Raw genomic sequence first — 17,592 nt, forward strand, 5'->3', positions numbered from 1 at the left:
TATACAGCCAATGAGTGGCAAAGGTGTCGCCATCCGTTTTGAATCGTTAAAATAAGCTGACATTTCGAAAAAAAAAACAAAACAGCTGTGTCGGCCGGCGCGCGTTGTTGTTTGTTTTTGTTTATTTGTGGTTTTAGGCAAACTTTGTGTATTTGTTTTGGGTGAAAAACAAAACAACGGATCCAAATAATCTATATTTTATCATCATACGTAATGAGTGACGAAGAATATGATGAGGAATTGCCGCCCATATCCGTCAACACATCATTTTCTCGTGATTCTGTAAGAAATCCTAAATCAAAGAACGCTATGAACGTTTCGGTGCATGCAATAAGACAACGAGTCGCGTAATTTTACAGCAAGAGCTGCTTCGGATGCCGACAGCGGAGGAGCTCGCGAGCCAACGGGCGCGCGAGGCGGAGTGCGAGCGGGAGCTGGAGGCGCTGCGCGCGGCCGACGCGGCGGTGGCGCACGCGGCCGACTCCAGCGGCTCCGAGGGCGAGGCCGCGCTGGCCGCCGCCGTCACCGCCATGCGCGTGCAGGCCGCCGCGCGCGCCGCGCCGCCCGCGCTCGCGGACTCGCTCGTTCCGATGCTGACGCGTCTGCCGCAGGACTACGTGCCCGTGGCGCTTCTGGAGAGCCTCCGGGAAGCCACGCCCGGCACTCTCGCGACTCTCACCGAAGATGTAAGTTTTTATANATTTTATAATAATGAAGCCTACGGACTCATGCGAGTTCATCGACTCTCATCAATGGAACTGAACTTATCGTTCTGCGTTCCAGGTGTGCGAAGCGTCCCTATCGGGGCAGCTGGGCGGCTGCGACGAGGCGTGCGTGGCGGGCGTGTGGCTGTGCGCCGCGTCGCTGGGCGCGCGCTCGCGCGGGCTGCGCCGCCGGAGCCGCCGCGCGCTGCACGCGCTGCTGGGGCGCGACCTTTTCGCGGACCCGCACGGGGTGAGCTGAAGGTCGCATAGCTCCGAACGAAGGGCTTATTCCACTATTCCCCGTTGACAAAAAGTTCACTAATCCCCGTTATATTAGGATTTTATTTATAACATTATAAGCTCCAATTGGCGTTAACGGGGAATAGTGAACAAAAAGTTTACTAATCCCCGTTGACGGGGATTGTCAATGGGGAATAGTGGAATAAGCCGAACGAAGGAAATCATAAATACACACATGAGACGCAGAGTTGATTCCTCAATTACTATTTACTACTTAATATTATTTAATACTATTTTAGAAAGAAAGAAAGAAAGAAAAAATATTTATTTGGTACTAAAAAAATTTAATATGCATGTTTATCTAGACAATTTTATGCAGCTTACTATTTTATTTTTACCAATGGTCCGTGACCCTCACTCGGTATGGGGCACACTGAATGAAAACCAGCACCGTGGCCTTCGTCACCGTGGGCCACAGCATATGCTGAGTGGGGTCCCGTTGCAGTGGGCATCTTGTTAGTAAATGGGTGTCTCTGCTCAGTTTACTGTTTTAATATTTTTTTTCTTCCATTATTATGCGTCACTGTCATGTCTATGTAATTGCCTGTATTTGTGTGATGTCCATTGCAATAAATGTATCTTTCTTTCTTTCAATTGATACACAAATCCCCCAGGAGGCGAGTCGAGCCTTGGCGGAAGCGGTGTCGGGCGGCGCGGGTGACGCGCTTGTGTGCCTGGAGCTAGCAGACGCGCTGGCGCCCGCCGCGCCGCACTTGCACGCTCGCTTGCTGCGCGCTGCGCTCGCCGCCTTGCTCAACATACAGGCGCCACCCGAGGTACGTATAGGGCATGTACAAATTAGATTGCATCAAATAAAATCAAATCCCATCAAAAACAATACTTGTCAAAAAAACCAAGTCTCGCAACTCAGTTGTACTACGGTAAAAAGTTGTGAGATCCATGTAATACCAAGTCCAGGCCAGGAAATCTTTAACGTTTTACATAAATTATTGACTTGGCCATCGCACTAAATAATTTAATTTACACGTGTTTTCATGCGATGGCCAAGTCAATATATTTATGTAAAACGTTAAAGATTTCCTGGCCTGGACTTGGTATTACATGGATCTCACAACTTTTTACCGTAGAACAACTGAGTTGCGAGACTTGGTTTTTTTGACAAGTATTGTTTTTGATGGGATGACTCGCTCGTTCCGATGCTGACGCGTCTGCCGCAGGACTACGTGCCCGTGGCGCTTCTGGAGAGCCTCCGGGAAGCCACGCCCGGCACTCTCGCGACTCTCACCGAAGATGTAAGTTTTTATAATGAAGCCTATCGACTCATGCGAGCTCATCGACTCTCATCGGTGGAAACAACTGAACTTATCGTATCTTATCTTTCTATGTTAATGAAAGAGAGTCAGTAATCTACCATAACTTATTACAATTTACTGCTGTAATTTTCTTACATACCAAAGTAAATGCTTACTTAGTGAACTAATACTCCTAGAATTGATTAGAGATAATTATCCTAATGATAGCAACGAAGAGGAAATAAGCAGAAGGATAAACATCACCTGGAAAAAGTTCTGGTCGCACAAAGAGATCCTGAAAGGCAACATAGCTTGCACCTGAAAAGAANTAAAATAAATAAATAAAAAGTTTTTATTTCCACAAGTTTACAATTTTAAATATTAAGTTAGAAGCATTTGTCTTCACTCTTGTGGCACCCCTGTATGGGCAAAAGCCTCCTCCATTCCGCTCCATTTCTTCCTGTCCTGGGCTAGGTCGACACAATATAATGAGAGTAGCGGGAGAAAATTGGCTCGACCTAGCCCAGGACAGGAAGAAATGGAGCGGAATGGAGGAGGCTTTTGCCCATACAGGGGTGCCACAAGAGCGAAGACAAATGCTTCTAACTTAATATTTAAAATTGTAAACTTGTGGAAATAAAAGCTTTTTATTATTTTATTAATTATCCTAATGGGAAGTAGCGAGTTATTCCCAATACAAGTGTCTCTGACTACTTACTGGGAAGACTCGGTAATTAACTCTGTATACAAGTATTTTTGGAAATAAATGTTTCTTTCTTTCTTTATCGTTCCGGTTTCCAGGTGTGCGAAGCGTCCCTGTCGGGGCAGCTGGGCTGCGACGAGGCGTGCGTGGCGGGCGTGTGGCTGTGCGCCGCGTCGCTGGGCGCGCGCTCGCGCGGGCTGCGCCGCCGGAGCCGCCGCGCGCTGCACGCGCTGCTGGGGCGCGACCTCTTCGCGGACCCGCACGGGGTGAGCTGAAGGTCGCATAGCTAGGGTGTAACGGCGCGACTGCGTCAGAGGAAATCATAAATACACACATGAGACGCGGAATTGATTCCTCAATTACTATTTACTACTAAATATTATTTAATATTATTTAATATGTATGTTCATGTAGACAATTTTATGCAGCTTACTATTTTATTTTTACCAATGGTCCGTGACCTGAAAACTGGCACACTGAAAACCAGCGCCGTGGCCTTCGTCACCGTGGGCCCCAGCATATGCTGAGTGGGATCCCGTTGCAGTGGGCATTTTGTTGGTAAATGGGTGGCTCTGCTCAGTTTACTGTTTTAATATTTTTCTTCTTCCATTATTATGCGTCACTGTCATGTCTATGTAATTGCCTGTATTTGTGTGATGTCCATTGCAATAAATGTATCTTTTTTTCTTTCTTTCTTTCAATTGATACACAAATCCCCCAGGAGGCGAGTCGGGCCTTGTCGGAGGCGGTGGCAGGCGGCGCGGGTGACGCGCTCGTGTGGCTGGAGATGGCGGACGCGCTGGGGCCCGCCGCGCCGCGCCTGCACGGCCGCCTGCTGCGCACCGCGCTCGCCGCCTTGCTCAATATACAGGTGCCACCAGAGGTACGTACAGGGCATGTACAAATTAGATTGCATCAAATAAATGCAAATCAAGGACATGGGAAAAGAAAATTTTTCGTGATATCGGTCTGTGATGTTAACCTAAGTTCCGGTAATCAACTGTGGAATGGAGCGGAGAAATATTTTGAATGACCACCAATTAGATTTCATTCTTCAAAAATGACTGAATGCAGAATGACATCTGATTCATTATTCAATACATTTCTTTGCATTTGCATTTCGCCTCTAGAAACTGGATTTTAACCGTTGATCAATTTGATAAAATTGAGCATTCATCTTAATAATAAGTTAAGTTATAATGTTTTTTTTTTTATAAATTAAGTAGAGATAAAGTAATAAAGTTTTTATTAAAAGAGTTGGTACAATTTTATCGTACAAGTGACTGTCCCAGTTTAAGTCTTCTTCTTTTTTTTTTTTTTTGACCATGATTTGATTTTGTGAACCATGATTTTGTCAATGTATATGATATTGAAAATGAAAATGAAAAATGTTTATTTCATCAACAACAACAATTAATAGGATTTGAGGTGGACTCTTTCTTGTAAGTGCAATGGCACTTGTGCCAGAAGGAGTCGTTCTCCCTTAAGAGCGTTTACGTCTAGCGTGGCATGTCAAGTTTAGGTAATTTCGATGCTAGTTTTATTCACACTAAAATAATTATGACTGTGTGCGTGTTCTCACGCTCTATAGTCAAACCAAAATACTTTGATCCACCATCGTAAAAGTGTGCCAGGCTGTCAAGTGACAGCTCAAGGAAACTATAAAATCTTCAAATCTTCCAACACCGACTCCATAATTATAAATAATGGTATACATTAGTCCTAATCAATAATAAATACGTAAATTCTTTATCAAATAGTAAATTATCAAAGGTTTTTTAAACTTTCGAAACCCAGGACTGGCTTATGTGGCGCTGACGTGCGACAGCCCGCTGGCTGAGCCCTTCTTGCAATAGTGCAACGATTTGTGCTGCTTTTGAAGGTGTAGAATCCCAGGTAAAGTGTCAAAAGAAGCGGAGATGTGTATGAATCAACGTGTGAAAGCAAAAATCCGAAAACGCGTGCTTTAATAGGGGGTAAATAGGCCGCAACTCGCGACGTATTAAACAGTTGATACATGTCTTTTTCGTTACTTCTTCACATCAGCCGGGATATCTTTTTAAATACTGGTGTGATTTAAATGAATTTGGTATCAATTTAAAGATAAAAGTTTAATCTTTAAAATGGTGCCACTTTTTTTGTTACTAACAAATTCGTTAGTACACAAGATCGCGTGAAAACAACTTCATGTAAGTGATTCCATACTTTTGCTCGCGAGTGTATATTAATGTACTACCTAAGGCTGAGTTGTACCATCTAACTTTAGCTTTGACAAACGTCAAAAATCTGTCAAACTCCATACAAATATAATATCGTTAAAATTATGATCAAAGTTAGATGGTGCAACTCAACCTAAGTGTCACGTGGATAAATACTTGTTTTAAAGCTTATTAGAAGAAAGCGAAAAACTTAAGTAGGTTGGAATGCTAACTTCCTATTTCCTAATTCATTTTTAAGTAAGTAAACAAACAATTTCTAATTTTCAAGACAATATTTTATACGATAAAGAAATCCGCAATAAATCATAACCTGATAACAATTTATTGCAAACATTAAAACAGCCTAACAATGGCTGTTTATTTTTTAATCGTTCTTGCCCAATGACAATGGTACCGAAAACTATTATTAAAAATGGAAACGTAAACCGACCTTTCGATCAGACACGCCCATAAAAACGTACTCGGTTCTAAAGATCTTGAACCTAAATTCGCCTAAATCCGGGCCGAAAGACAATGGCCAATGTCGTTTGCGTCACGACTCAAGTATATCCGACATATTTGCTGTCTATTGGTAAGTATATCGATTATTATTGGCACGCTATGTGATCGGTGTTGCTAGCTGATCGAACGCGAATGTTCCCAAAAAGGTTTGTGTACCTTTTTGAAATAATTCTCTGAAGGAATGTAAATAGATAAGCAACTAATTTTTAAGGTTTAGAAATCAATGTGGGACTTTTTGTAAATCTGCCCAAATCTCATAAAAAAATGCAAATATAGTAAGTACCTCCCTACGAGTTGATTGTACTACCTTGCATGTAATTTGGAGTTGTATGGCTACAAGTCATGAAAGATGAAAATATGGTGCAGATCGGCACAGCCTTTATCTTTCTTATATTATTTCATGTCTGGTAGAATTTTGGTAGAGTCGCAAGCACACCATAATTTTTAATTATCTAAATTTCCTATTTTGTAGAATTCAGTAAAGTATAACACACTGATATGACAACACTGAGCAATACCTACTACACTCAAGGCATGGGCACTACGCACGGCATTTTACTCGTAATTATCGATAAATGCAATTAAAACAATGGCTGCAATGGATACGATCGTGGATTGTGCCATGCTCAGACACTGGCCCATTTATTGTCCCGAAGCAGTGGTAGGGTTAATATTGGGACGTGTAAAAGCGCTTTTTTAAAGCCTATTTGCAAAAATAAATGAATTTTATGAATTTTAATTTTTATTTTAATGGACGTCACATGGACATTTTTTATCGATCGATTCAAGGATTGGAGATTGAATGACATATTGAACTATGGATAGATTCTTTATGGATAGGACAAAGATACTTGACTTTAAGGGCTATATTTCACCGGGACACCATGGCGGCGCGACCAGTCGCCGCTACCAGCAAAATATATGTAGCTTTGCGCAACCAAACGGACACCAGGTGAGTAACTCTCTATAGATATGTCTACATTTTGCTGGTAGCGGCGACTGGTTGCGCCGCCATGGTGTCCCGGTGAAATATAGCACTTAAGTTATACCTAAGCATTGATTTTCATCCTCGCCACCATCATCATCGTTTTCGTCATCATCATTTTCACCATCGCATAATGGAATGTCTATAACCAGCTCTATTCATGTTTATTAAACAACGACATTTATGAACTTTCCAATCATTGTTCAAACTTGGTGGAATTACTAGATTTCTTGCTCTAGGCTAACAGGACTACACCCGTTACTATTAATCATGCTATTAAATTATGACCACGTAGTTATAAGTAGTTCAAGAGCCCTACCTCAAACCGAAGTACTTATTTGGATACGTCTTAAACAACCTTCACCTACCGAAAGGGATAGGAGCATAAGGATAGAAAATACGGAACCCAAGGTCCTAGACTATTTTAAGCATCCATAGGTTCTTTGCATTAAATGGTTTAAATCTCACTATCGATTATATCACTATCTCCAAAGGAAGCTAATGCTGATGGACTTATCGAAGAAGAGTGATAGAGCTAAATATCATCCCAACTATTTTATTGAATCTCAGGCCAAGGCTAGACAAGAGTAGGTAAGTAGGTACCAGTTCTTTTTTGAGTCTCGCAATTTATACATTATTCTGAATAATTAAAGATCAGTTTGAGTTATACGACGATATAAAATGAGTATACCTACATAGGAACTTCACTTGAAAAATGGTCGTATAGTTGTAGCTCTAGGTCTATATCCTGAAACTAGCTTTAGTAGAGATTCCAGACTGATTGGTCTAAATATTTAAAGCATTAAAATATTCCTCACAACCGATGTAATAATGATTCAGAAATACCTACACAACTTCATAGAGAATAACCATTTTCAATAAATTGCTTATCTGTTTTTAGTGTTCTCATAAATACTCTTTAATGATTTCAGAACTAGTTTAGGTGCTATTTCGTACTTATCGTGAAACGTAATGTGCGATTGGCCGTAGGCGTTCTCAAAAGTTATACTTCGAAAATCCTTCAACACGCAGGCACACAAGTATCTGCAATCTTAATGGGCCTAGTGTATTGTGTACTAGCTTTTGCCCGCGGCTCTGCACGTTATATCTGTCTAAGAAATACCGTTGGGATTCGTTTGAAACTAAAACTGCCAAAAGATTAACACATTTGGGCGCCAATAATAATGCAGCTTTTTTGTAATAGAACCTTATAAAAGTCCCAAGATTATTTTGTGATATTCTGTCTTACAAATATACATACCCGCAAACGATTATTATGCTATGTATTTATAATATTATTATTATTATAGATAATTACAAGTCAGTGAATAGGTATGCTGACACCAACAAGGTAACCGTGTCAAAAAAATTACACCCTATCGCTGTAGTTGGTAAATTGTTTTGTCGCTCAGAGCCTCAAATGTGTCAAAACTGATTTTATCAATGCCGTAGTAACTTGCTTATTGTTTCATAGGAATTATCAAGATCTAGGTATTGTTTTGAATAGCTTGTTGAGTTTGAAGTTTGCTCAACGTTCATGCATAAACATTTCTTTTAGCACTCGTTGCATTAAAACAAATTAGCATTGCATTGAAAGCATGTCATTTGTTATCATTTACCTTCTTTAAATGTAGGTAAAGAAAGCTCTAGTTTTAAAAAGTACGTAAGTTTAGAGAATATGGCAAAAGCTGAACAACTTATTATCATCAAGCAAGAAGAAAAGTTAACTGTAAATCAAAGACAAATGCAAATAACAAAAACTTAACGACCAGGTGCAAACCGCCAATTTGCAAAGTACCTCAATGCAAATTTACTCCAAATTATCCTACTAAATCATAGGCTGCACTAATTAAGCGAAACCGGGCGCAAAGACTATGTACAACAAACCATTAGTCACTTTAATTGACGCGTACGCAGAGCGAGGTCAGGAAATCGGTCGCGTGACCTTTTCGCTAAGGTTATTATTTCACTAAGCCGGAGACAACTTAGCCTTGTAGATGCCGCTAAAAATGACATCGACGATCACAATTCACAACACTTTCAAGTTCATAGCATAGGCCTTGTTTCAAAACAAACCAACAAAAGCGTTGTGATCTCAATGAAGAAGAAAAGCAAGGGACGATAGGGCAGTCTGAGACTGGGATACTGATATTATTTTAATACATGAAACATTTAATACTAGCATAATTTGTGTTCATAAGCTTCACATTTCATATCTAAACCATTATTTCAGAGAAAATTATCTCCAATCCTCTTAACTTTATACATATGTATACATAGAGTCCCTGAAAAAAATTGCGAGTCTTTTTACGAACACACAATCTTTTTGATTAGTTAAAGAACATTATAACTGCAAATTAATGGCTAACTGGCCAATTAAAAAGATTAAGAGTAGGCGCACACCGTAGATTTTTCGTCGGCCGATAGTTTAGTCGGGCAGTTGATCAGTATGGGCATGTATGGGAGTGCGCACACTACGCCGATTCGATTTGGCCGATTCTTCATACAGTTTAAAATCGGGCACAACTATCGGCCAACTAAAAATCAACGGTGTGCGCCTACTCTAAAACGTGACGTTTATCTCACTAAGGTGTCTATTCACTAATCTAATTATCTGTAATGGCCGTGCGATACAACGGTCGTGTGCCGAAACACGCGGAATGTTCGGCCGACATCAATCATGGCTAATTACTGACGATAATTATTTCATTAAAGCCATACACTTCGCACTTTGTGTGAGATAAATCTAAAATTCATACGGTAATCTCCTTTTCGTGCGCTCGAAACTCCAAATCGACCTCTGAACCGTTGTTTGGACGTATTGTATGTGTTTAGTGTTGCGTTTTTGTGGCCTCCTCAATGGTTTTGAGTAATCTATAAACTTAGACTGTATCTAAAACTACATGCCTACATTTTAACATCTGGTATTTCTTCCGCCACTTTTCAGCATCAGGTGACTTTATTACTCGTTTCCTATACTAGTACGAGTATTATATTATCTGTGCCAATACTAAGTATCACCGTTCGGCTTAATAGCAGCTTCATATAATTTGAATTCAACTTACTTAAATTGTCTTGTAGCTAGTGCTATCATCCAATTAGCTAAGCATACAAACAAGTAGCCCTAACCCTTTAAGGTACCCAACATTAACCCTTATAGTTAGGCAGCTAACGACATCATTCCACATGGGTAGCTGCAGCCTTGACTGCGCCCGAAATCGCATGAGCCACTGCACTGCGTTGCAACACGGTGAAAGGCGGTTGTGCAAGTTGACAACCGTGCACTATTTTTACAGGCATTCGGCACAATTAAACGGCGTGACATTGCAATTAAATGGGAGGAAGAATCTGTAATGTATATGATAATTAATGCATTTATGCAGTAAATTATAGAGAAACAGATTACTTTTATCATCATAGGCCTTAATGCTGTTTCGGGGTATAGATATTATACTATTTACTAATTTTCCTAGCCTATAAGGGCTATGCAGCACGCCCATAAAATACCCTGCCTATCCTGCTATAATAATAGAACTCGAAACAGGAGCATCCTGTTTCGAGTTCTATTATTCGAAGTAACATCTAATGTACAACACAAGCGACTAGGTACCTAAGATCCATATATCCCTACCTAACTGACAACGAAGCTGATTATATAATTTGTATTATTTCTTTAATAACACTTATGGTCACTAACAAATAGAACCCGTAACTTATTACACGTCTTAACGTAACCAACAAAATCAAAATCAATATTTCCGACCAAAGATCAACAAAATAAAGATCTATGAGCACGTCCACAAACGACCCGCAATGATCACAAATAGACAATGATCCAGCCAATAAACTAGCCTCAAATGGATCGTGAAGTGTTTCGCGACAATACACAGGTTGACTAATCGATTCTCGATCGATGTTGTATAATATTTATTACAGAGATAATTACATGGATTTTGATGACATAATGAGAAACAACGGGTTTCAGATATCAGGTTTCGATTACATTGCCTATTGCCATTTAATTATAAATGAGAAGCCTCTTCTGTCATTATCAAGGTTAAAGGGCTAAAGGTGCATGTACAGTTTACAGCACATCATATCATACATTATTATAGTAAAATAACCCTTATTTCCCCTATATAAGACGTTACAGAGCTCAAAATGATGTGCCGTTGTTTGTAAATTACGCAAATTGCAAAATATGTGCAATGAGGTCAGTAACCTTTACAAGTCAATATAAATTACCCACAGAATTCTAACGACTTCACTTACATTCGATATTAATGCTGAAATAGGTAATACATAATACATTAACTATTTGAATCGACTAAATTACTTAATTTCTGTGATGGATAGTTACTTCAACTAAATGAAGTTTATAGAGCAGCGCTTTTAAGAAAAGCGTTATTTATATGGACATAATAAAATAACTCTACTAAAGGAAAACAACAAGCTTTTTTGTAATCTTCCTGTAATTTTAAGTTTTAGTTAATGTTCTTCATGTCTGTATCTATCTATTCAATAAGATTTCAGCAAAAAATTCAAATAGCCTTGAATTTTTTCAATGGATGTAACAAATATTTATTGATAAACTAGAATATCCTAGATTCGAAATAAATCAAACAAAACGACATCTCAATATATTAAGGAACTCATTACGATGCAATTGCCGCATATTAACTGAGTAATTATAACAGGAAATAGTTGTCAATAAACGTGTCGTACGAGGAAACGTACAAGAATTAAGGCTCAACCACCAAAAAACTTGTAAATTAAAACCAACCGAATTACTACTGGTCATACAATTTTAATTACCGGCAGATGCCATTATGCTCAGAGATTTTTTATTCAAATTAAACGAAAAAGAACAATTAAAGAATTCCGATCGTTGATGAGCTGGAAATTTGGACAGCAAGAACCAAAACTGGTTATTGAAAAGGTGGACCAAACCAGCATGCATGACAAAGGTAAACAGTAAAACAATGGAATGAAATGTATAAATTGCGAAATCAGAAAGAAGACTGTATATTCATGTGTTCCTGAAATTATACAAAATCATATTCCATTAAAATAAGTAAACGATTAGAAAATTGTGAGTTACAGTGAAAGTTTTATTATTTTAGAATCTGCTGAAATATCAGCTGAACTGTGTCTGAAATAGATCTTGCTGAAAATGAATAATTTACAATTCACTCGCAAAAATACAGCAGGTGTCTGATCTGTATTAACTCAGTCAACTTACTCATAAGAATGCATTATTTACAAACAAAATTAATAAAATACAATTTGCCTGCACGAGCACATTCTGATTTAGGTGTCGAGGCGCGGCATTTTCAGTTGTACTGACGACGGCGCTTCAAGCTACATATAATGGACTCTTATGTGATTATAATAAGTACTATTATCAAACAATGTATAGTCTGATATGTCTACTGTCATACCTACTTAGCCTGGCCCTGATAAAATTATTACAATATTTTACACTCTCGAAAGCCTTGCGCTAAAATAAGCTTGGTTTATGTTTATTGCTCTGCACAATTATCATATTTCCGATAAAAGAGGCTGGGTTAAGATTTAAAGTTATTACTGAATAACTTGTATTGTAACTATGCAGATTTAAAGCCAAAGTAACTGCTTTGGTAGAACAAAAAATATTACAATTAATTACAAGAATAAAACAACCCCGGAGTCACAGACGTGCTAGGTAGTACTTTACTTATTATTATAAAATTCATTTGTAATTTATTTAGTCTATATTACTGGAAGCTCTACTTATTTTTGGGATAGGTAATTGATGTGATAGTAAAAAAACTTAATTTACTTAACTAATTTACATCCTATATTATTTATAATAGGTAATTTCGCATGTTATTTTATGTAATTAATTAGGTAGAATTCATAATAACCAAACAAAAATTGTGATTAAGTAAACCAAATTAATTAAGTCACAAATATAGGGACCACCCCATTATATTCTGACACACATTAAAGTGTCATTGAACAAGGTCTAATATAACTTTTTACATGATTTATAATAAAACCTAGCCGTCTCTTCAAACGGAACCCAAATTCCCAGCCGTCTGATTTGACACGTACCGCTTTCAATACCCAAATACACCAGGACCGGCGCTTGCGCAACCCGCCCACGCAAAAACAAAGCAAAACAATACCTAGACCAGTGGTTCCCAACCAGTGGTCCGCGGACCAACCTAGTAGAGTATTGAAAAAGTTCAGTGTGGACCACCGCCGCAGGTACAGTCAACGTTAAATAGTTCATGACACCCAAAGTAGCCAAAAAGATCGCAACACGTCTTTGTTACAATTGGAATAAGATTGTGTTGTCAACTTTTTAGCCACTTTGGGTGTCACGAATACTGACTATACGTGTGTACAATACGGTCCATGAACGATTTTCCTAGGATTACTACTACTTGTACAAAATAATGCAACCTCAAAACTTCAACATGGTCCCGCCTAAAATTAAGTGAGATGCCGTCTAGGATAGTACATACCTGCCCTGTAAGTGCCTATTCACTCTCGCCTTGAACGGGAAAGATTCCAGTCTTTAGATGTTCATATTATAAAAGAGTTGCTGTTGCTGCTGGTGGAATGTCGACAATGTAGGGTGGAACGCTAACTTGCGTCTGGTTCCTCGGTGATGAAAGGGGCTGGTGAAATTAGATTGTGTAATTCCTTCGCACATTCCCCGAAAACCTGTGAAAAACGAATGAGAAGCTATACTATGGTTGGGAGGCACTGACCTAGACAGAACAAATGATTAATCATCGCAGACGCTAATGCCCATCAAATCCCACCACCACCCATGGCCATACCAACCTCGCGGTTATTGTGGCCGAATCTTGAGAGATGCGCGCGGAATTGCGGCTGCCTACGGCAGATTGCACTCCACCGCGCGCAATTCTTGACTCTCTACAAGTTCTTTAATCTTTGTCCATTTGTCCCTTGCCACTCTCCCCCTTCTGGGGCATGGACTCCACTATCACGTTGGCACCATCCGGTGCCTGGCCGCTAGGCGTCTGTCCGTTCCGCCTTCTGTGCCACGCGTGCGCGAAACATCGCAGCCGCGCGAAGTTCGCCTCCGAGCTGACTAGATCGGGGTACCACGCAGGGCCGTAGCCNTTTACATTTAGGCGATTTAGCAGGGCAGCGCGATAGTCGTGCTGCCGAACATACTATGTGACAGCGGATGCATGCCTTCACATTATAACATCATCATTCACCTTAAGGAATATTACGACTGGAGGAATTATTCTGACTGTAAGCAAATTAGGTAGATGTTATTTAAATTTTAATTAATAATAAATTGACTTGTGTAAAACATTTGCATGCTGGTTCAAATCTGGCGAATGTGTTATGCTCCATTTCATTATGTATTTTAACACTAGCTTTCCGCCCGCGGCTTCGCCCGCGTGGAATTTTGTCTGTCACAGAAAAACTTTATCGCGCGCGTCCCTGTTTCAAAAACCGGGATAAAAACTATCCTATGTTCTTTCCCGGGACTCAAACTATCTCTATGCCAAATTTCATCAAAATCGGTTGCGAGGTTTAAGCGGGAAAGCGTAACAGACAGACAGACAGACAGAGTTACTTTCGCATTTATAATATTAGTTGGGATAACCCTCCTTCTGGCGCAGTCGGGTAAAAACACCGCTGCCGCGCTGCTGTTGCGCTTCTAACGCTCTTATGTGAAAGCGCTCTTACACATATTAATTAGTTAAGTAAGTAACTAAACGTTAACTTAATTTTAAGCGATTAAATTGCATGTAAACAACTTGCTACTTAAAATTTTTTTGACAACTAAATTTTAACTTGCAACTTGCTACTAAATTCTGTGGTTACATACTGCATAAGTTAAAATGTAGTTACCTACTTAATACGTGTAAATCAGCCTTTTCTCCTGAACGAGAACGCATACACGACCGCGAGACACTCTCCAACAACCTTCGCTGGGTTGTCTTCGTCATATTTGACGTTCATGAGCGCCAAAATACTGGTCAAAATTATTTTTGATTTGATTTAATTGTGAATAGATCCTTCGATGGAATCCGTTTCTTACGGCGGAGAGCCTCGAATAGTACCGAGCCTTCGAATCGCTTTCACAAATTTTGAGCTCACATAACGTTAATTAGTTTCCCCAAATCATTAGAATGAGTTTTATGTTTTTGTTTCCAGGTGCTGGTTGCAGCCTCGAAGCTCCAGTTATTATTCCGCGAGTGACGTCCGCCGTATTGATTTGATATTATTCATATAATATCAAACCATAACTCACAAAATATCGTTATCATCCTCGCTGATGTTTTTCAAAAGATTTTGCAAAAGACAATGTCATGATAAGTACACAATAATATAATTTGTAGACTGTACCAACATCGGAATAACACAGTTATTCAAACTTGATATCAAGTAATGTGTTCCTCCATTACAATCAGTGTTAGATTGAGTGACTGCCCATAAATAGTCAATTAACATATGGTATCGAAGTGGCTACGCAGAATTACACAACACAATTTTCCATGTACACTGATTCCAGGCATGTGCAAAGCTGCCTGGACCTGGCCCAGTCCTGCTCAGGCACGGATATAGTATTGATTCACAGGCTTATTAGAAGATTGTATTTTTATAAGGATTTAAATGATAGTCATAGTAAGTTCAAATTTTATATTTTTATAAAAAAATATATGATAGTATCAAAATTACCTTGTTTAAAATTTTAATTATAATATCCTTACGTATAATATACAGTCTTAAAACTAGAATGAAAAAAATTGGTAAACAAAATAAGCATAAAATAGCAATTTAACAAAAAACCTAAGTTCCTATAACATCTAATACTTTAAATAAAGGCACATAATATCGTAATCAGATCATTACTCGGCAAGTTGATACGTTATAGATTGCACTCCACCGCGCGCAATGCTTGACTCTCTACAAGTTCTTTATTCTTCGTCCATTTGTCCCTCTTTGCCACTCTCCCCCTTCTGGGGCATGGACTCTACTGAAACGTTGGCACCGTCCGGTGCCTGGCCGCTAGGCGTCTGGCTGTTCCGCCTCCTGTGCCACGCGTGCGCGAATCCTCGCAGCCGCGCGAAGTTCGCCTCCGAGCTGACAAGATCAGGGTACCACGCAGGACCGTAACCCTCCGAGAGTGCTATCCCGCTCAGCATCTTCCACCGCAGGTCTTCATACAAAGGACAGTGCCACAATACGTGGTGGTGCCTGTTCTCCTCACTCTCTTTGCACTCGCACATACTCCCCTCTCGCACCTTCATGTCACTCGGCCTTTTGTTGAAGCATCCATGTCCAGTGAGTATCTGCGAGGTTACATAGTCCGGTTGGATCCAGCGCATGCTGAACTGATGGAGCTCTCGACCCTTGGTTTCCTGCTGCCAACGCTGCTGCCAAAATACGATCACCGAGTCCCGTATATAGCGCTTTCGACTGCTCATCTCGTCAGGGTCGCGAGCTGGCGCGTCCTCAGTACAGCCGTCCGTCCAGCATACTCCACCTCGAGGTCGGCGGGCAACACTCCGGCCAAGACCGGGAGCGCGGCCGTGCTGACAGACCGGTAGGCCTTCGTCAGCAGCACGAGTGCCGGCCTCTGCCCCCTCAGGACAATCCCGCCTACCGACTGGACTTTGACCCGCTCGAACCAACACGCCGCAGCATACACAAGCGTGGCAACGAACGTTCCCTGGTAGAGAATGCGCGGGCCGGGATATCGAATGCCCCAGGAGGACGCAGACACACGCGAAACCTTCCCGAAGCATTTGGCTGCGCGCTCTACAATGTCCTGTGCATGCTGCGTGAACAAGAGACCCGAATCGATCACCACGCCGAGTACTGTTCCTGAGCTCACCTGTCGGATCGAGGCGCCATCAAACTTGATGATTAGGGGCCTCTGGAATTTCCCCCTGATTGTCATCATAGACGACTTGGCAGGAGAAAATCCCAGTCGGTTCCGGGCTCCCCAATCAACGCGATGTTAAGGGCCTCTGTGGCCTTTGACTCGATGCTGGCTCTCGATTGCGCCTCAATCAAAATGGTGACGTCATCGGCATACGCCACCATGTCACCCCCTCCGGCATCGGCGATCTCAACAGGTCGTCCAGCATGACGTTCCACAACGTTGGCCCAAGCACAGAACCCTGCGGACACCCCATGGTGGAGACTTTCCACAACTCCCGGCTGCCGACGGTTAAGCCAACCCGGCGTCCGGAGAAGTATCCCGCCAACATCCGATAGACATTGGGCGGGCATCCTCCTCTTTTCGCCTTCAGCATCACCATCGGCCACCAGGCGTTGTCGAACGCACCCGAGATGTCAAGAAACACTGCTTGGACATACTTCGCTGTGGACGCTCTGGCCGTGTCGGTAATCGCGTCGATCGCTGTCACAGTCGACTTGCCCCTGGTGAAGCCATGCTGGCAGTCCGACATCCCGCTAGAAATCTGAGGCGCGCAGTGTAGCATGACACGCTCAAGAAACTTACCCAGGATCGGTACGCCTTGGGGTCGGTGAGAGGCTTGTCATTGCCTTTTGGCAGCACGAGCAGCCGACTATCCTTCCATAACGTCTGGGAACACACCTTCCTCCACACACTTGGCGTACACCAAGTGGAACTCCACCGATGCAGCCTTCCACTCATGCGTCAGCATCCTCGCAGTCACTCCATCCAGTCCTGGTGCGGTGTCCACGGACGCGGGCTCCCTCATGTCCAGATATCCCATTCGCTCATGGATAGCACTCTCGAAGCGGTCCCAATTGATACCCCGGTCCCGAAATCTCGAAGGCTCCTCCCTGGCTCTGCGCACGCTAGTTCGTCGTGTTGTGGCTTGGCTCACCCTGAATGTTATAAGACGTAGGACGTAGACGTGGTCACTCGTACACCCCCACGTGCACTTTCCAG

At 41.3% G+C, this 17,592-nt stretch overlaps 1 protein-coding gene across 1 annotated transcript; it reads left to right on the plus strand.

Annotated features, from left to right (window-relative positions):
- Positions 1-30: 30 nt before the first annotated feature.
- On the plus strand, positions 31-14,903 carry LOC114364439 (uncharacterized). Its single transcript, XM_028320610.1, has 6 exons — positions 31-282; positions 360-611; positions 2,183-2,257; positions 3,059-3,226; positions 3,682-3,843; positions 14,859-14,903. The coding sequence occupies exons 1-6, from the start codon at positions 214-216 to the stop codon at positions 14,901-14,903; spliced, it is 771 nt and encodes a 256-aa protein (XP_028176411.1). The 5' UTR covers positions 31-213.
- The last annotated feature ends 2,689 nt before the right edge of the window (positions 14,904-17,592 follow it).

The sequence above is a fragment of the Ostrinia furnacalis genome, unplaced genomic scaffold (assembly GCF_004193835.3).
Source record: "Ostrinia furnacalis isolate ACB-3 unplaced genomic scaffold, ASM419383v2 OfSCF7415, whole genome shotgun sequence".
In the NCBI taxonomy this organism is placed as follows: Eukaryota; Metazoa; Arthropoda; class Insecta; order Lepidoptera; family Crambidae; genus Ostrinia; species Ostrinia furnacalis.

Excerpts from the sequence above, each read along its gene's own strand:
- LOC114364439 (XM_028320610.1), top strand. The coding sequence starts at position 214 with ATGAGTGACGAAGAATATGATGAGGAATTGCCGCCCATATCCGTCAAC. Across the intron at positions 283-359 it reads CATCATTTTCTCGTGATTCT|CAAGAGCTGCTTCGGATGCC; the intron begins GTAAGAAATCCT and ends GTAATTTTACAG. Across the intron at positions 3,844-14,858 it reads ATATACAGGTGCCACCAGAG|GTGCTGGTTGCAGCCTCGAA; the intron begins GTACGTACAGGG and ends TTTTGTTTCCAG.